General features: G+C 47.1%; 1 protein-coding gene across 1 annotated transcript; it reads right to left on the bottom strand.

Annotated features, from left to right (window-relative positions):
* Positions 1-474: 474 nt before the first annotated feature.
* junbb (JunB proto-oncogene, AP-1 transcription factor subunit b) lies at positions 475-2,101 on the bottom strand. Its single transcript, XM_067381189.1, has one exon. The coding sequence runs from the start codon at positions 1,802-1,804 to the stop codon at positions 893-895; it is 912 nt and encodes a 303-aa protein (XP_067237290.1). The 5' UTR covers positions 1,805-2,101; the 3' UTR covers positions 475-892.
* Positions 2,102-2,651: the final 550 nt, after the last annotated feature.

Here is a 2,651-nt window from a genome sequence, read left to right as displayed (position 1 = left end):
ATTAGAGGCTGCATCATTGTTCCCTTGTAAGCGTTCTACCCACTAAACTCTTTGGAAACACACACCTTCCCACATGCTAAAAAGTGGTCTTATCCAACTTCGGAAACCCCCTCGCTGTTCTCCAACCTAGCTGATCCTGGAGCGGTAAAAACTTCTCCACCCGAGCTTGTGGGCGGGGTGTGACGTACGAGGACCAAAAACGACCATATTTGGATGTGCTGCTTGACGTCAGCAGGAAAGGCCTAGTGCCCCCTTTGCGAATACGAAAACGCACGAAGTTATAATCAATACACAACCCCCAGACAACAGCTGATTACTTTACAAAGAGTGAATATTAATATAATTAAGGCATAATAAGCTAAAATTGTCGTGTTTTCAGACGGTTTTGTGGGTGGACTTCGAGGAACGGTCAGCATAAGAGTTACATAACTGCATGACAACATAACACAAATGAAAAGCCATACACTCGAAAGATATATTTCAAAATCTTTACTTAAATAAACAGCGCACACATAAAAAAGACATTGTAAACATATGACATTGGTAACATAGCGTCAGGATCAACCTGACCAGTAGCCTACAATAATTTATGAGTTCAGGAACGGTTGCACAACAATATCAGATGCGTTCACATGATCAAATACACAATTGATCATGACAAAAAAACACATTATTGATACGGAGCCTTTCCACTTCGTCTTGGAGCCCAGCGTTGGAGGGCTCAGAGTCCGTTCTGCCCCCCTTCTGGACTAGGGTTCGCTACGAGCTTTTATCGGAACCCAGGATGTGTCCAAAATAACTCAGCTGAGAGCTTGAGAGTTCCCAGTGCCGTTCAGTTGTGGAACACAAACAATTTCCAGTGTTATATTTACTTCTGAAAGTCCACCTGCGTTTAAAACGCCTCCATCTTACTGGTCAGCATGAGCTGACAGCCGCTGTTCATGTGTCTCAGGACCTTCTGTTTGAGTTGGGCCACCTGCTCCCGCAGGACGGAGGCTGTGCTGGACAGCCCGGCGTTGTCGGACTTCAGTACCTTCACTTTGTCCTCCAGCCGCGCGATGCGTTCCAGCTTGCGCCTGCGGCATTTGGTGGCTGCCAGTCGGTTTCGGAGCCTTTTGCGTTCCGCCTTGATGCGTTCTTGGTTCTCCATGTCGATCGGGGACATGGGTGGCGAACCGTCGCTGCTGTGCATGTCGGGAACGGTCTGCGGCTCCTCTTTCAAAGGCACGAAGCGCTGAGAGTGCTGGAACGCGTGCGTGTTTTCCGGGTGTTGACTCTGCTGAATGTGGGGCGGCAGGTAGCTGATGGTGGTGGACGGGTGGCTGGGTGCTGGGCAGTACGCATTTAGCGTTGTGTAAATGGGAGGCTCAGACTGCAGGGAGGAGCCGAAAACGGACGCAGTTGTCGAGCACGTCGTCACGCCGCCGGCTCCAATCGAGACGTTGGGCGGGGGCATCTGGTTCATCTGGTGAAGCTCATCCAGAGCCTTGACGAAGCCCTCCGCGAAGCCTTCCTGCTCGTCGGTGATTCCCCGACCGTAGAGGTACTGGCCCGGTGTAGGGGTCGTCAGCACCCCGTTGCTGTTTTGGATGATGAGTCTCTCCAGCTCCGGAGAGGCGAGTTTGAGCGAGCCGACATCGGCGGTCTGATAAAGGTCCGATTTGAGGCTCCGAAAGGGTTCCGTCAGGTTCAAGTTCATACTCTGCTTCTGGAGTTTATAGTCATGTAGTGCGGCGTCGTTGTGACCGTAACCCAACAGAAACGAGTCGTCGTGATAAAACGGTTGCTCCATTTGTGTACTCATAGAGTTCTTCTGGAAAAGCGGCTTATTTCAAGTGTAAAACCGTCCCAAAAATAAGCAGCGCGAATAACGATGACAGTCAATGTAACAGCGTTCTGTCCCGTTCCTGGAGTGCGATGTATCGCTGTTCCTCTTGAATGAATTAAACACAAACCAAAAAGTCCCAAAGATGTGAAGGACAGCAGCAATGAAACGCTCTTGAATAAGTCTAAGAGGTTGTCTGTTGAAAGTGAACGCTCTTTGAGAGAGATGTTCGGTTGATTTGCTCTGATGCGTTCGTTTCGTGTGGATCTGTATCCCGATTCGTTTTTATAAGCAACTCCTGCACTGACAGCTGGCCACGCCCCCCCGCAGCATCTACGTCACGCGCATCACACGTCATTTTCGGGAACTGCTGGGACAGTAAACAAGCCCGAGGGCGAAGCTAGCAGGGCGAATTTTACCTCACGATTTGAAATTATTGACTAAACGATTTAGGGAATATATGTAATAATCTCATTTGAATCATTGCCGAGATCCTTTCTGCTAAAAGATTTATTGGATTTATCAGGTAGGCTTTTAGCTGGACAAATACCATATATTTTTGTTATTTTAGGGTTTAAAATGTTTTTGATGCGCGTTCGTGTTATGTAGCCTAGCTATCGCGGGACATGTTTTTCCCGGTCACCTCAATGACAAAAAAGTCTCCCAGTTTACCTGAATTTGTGTAGCTACCTAATAAAACAAATAAAAATGGCATTATTATCAAAACATTGTTTATTATTGAGCACAGCTCTAAAATATCTTCTTTTTTCGTATGTTTTCGTAATTGTCTAAAATAATTGGTCATAATACTTAAAACAATTAAAGT

The sequence above is a fragment of the Chanodichthys erythropterus genome, chromosome 3 (assembly GCF_024489055.1).
Source record: "Chanodichthys erythropterus isolate Z2021 chromosome 3, ASM2448905v1, whole genome shotgun sequence".
Lineage (NCBI taxonomy): Eukaryota > Metazoa > Chordata > Actinopteri > Cypriniformes > Xenocyprididae > Chanodichthys > Chanodichthys erythropterus.
The sequence above is the reverse complement of the archived record's forward strand: the minus strand, read 5'-3'. Positions and strand labels throughout refer to the sequence as shown.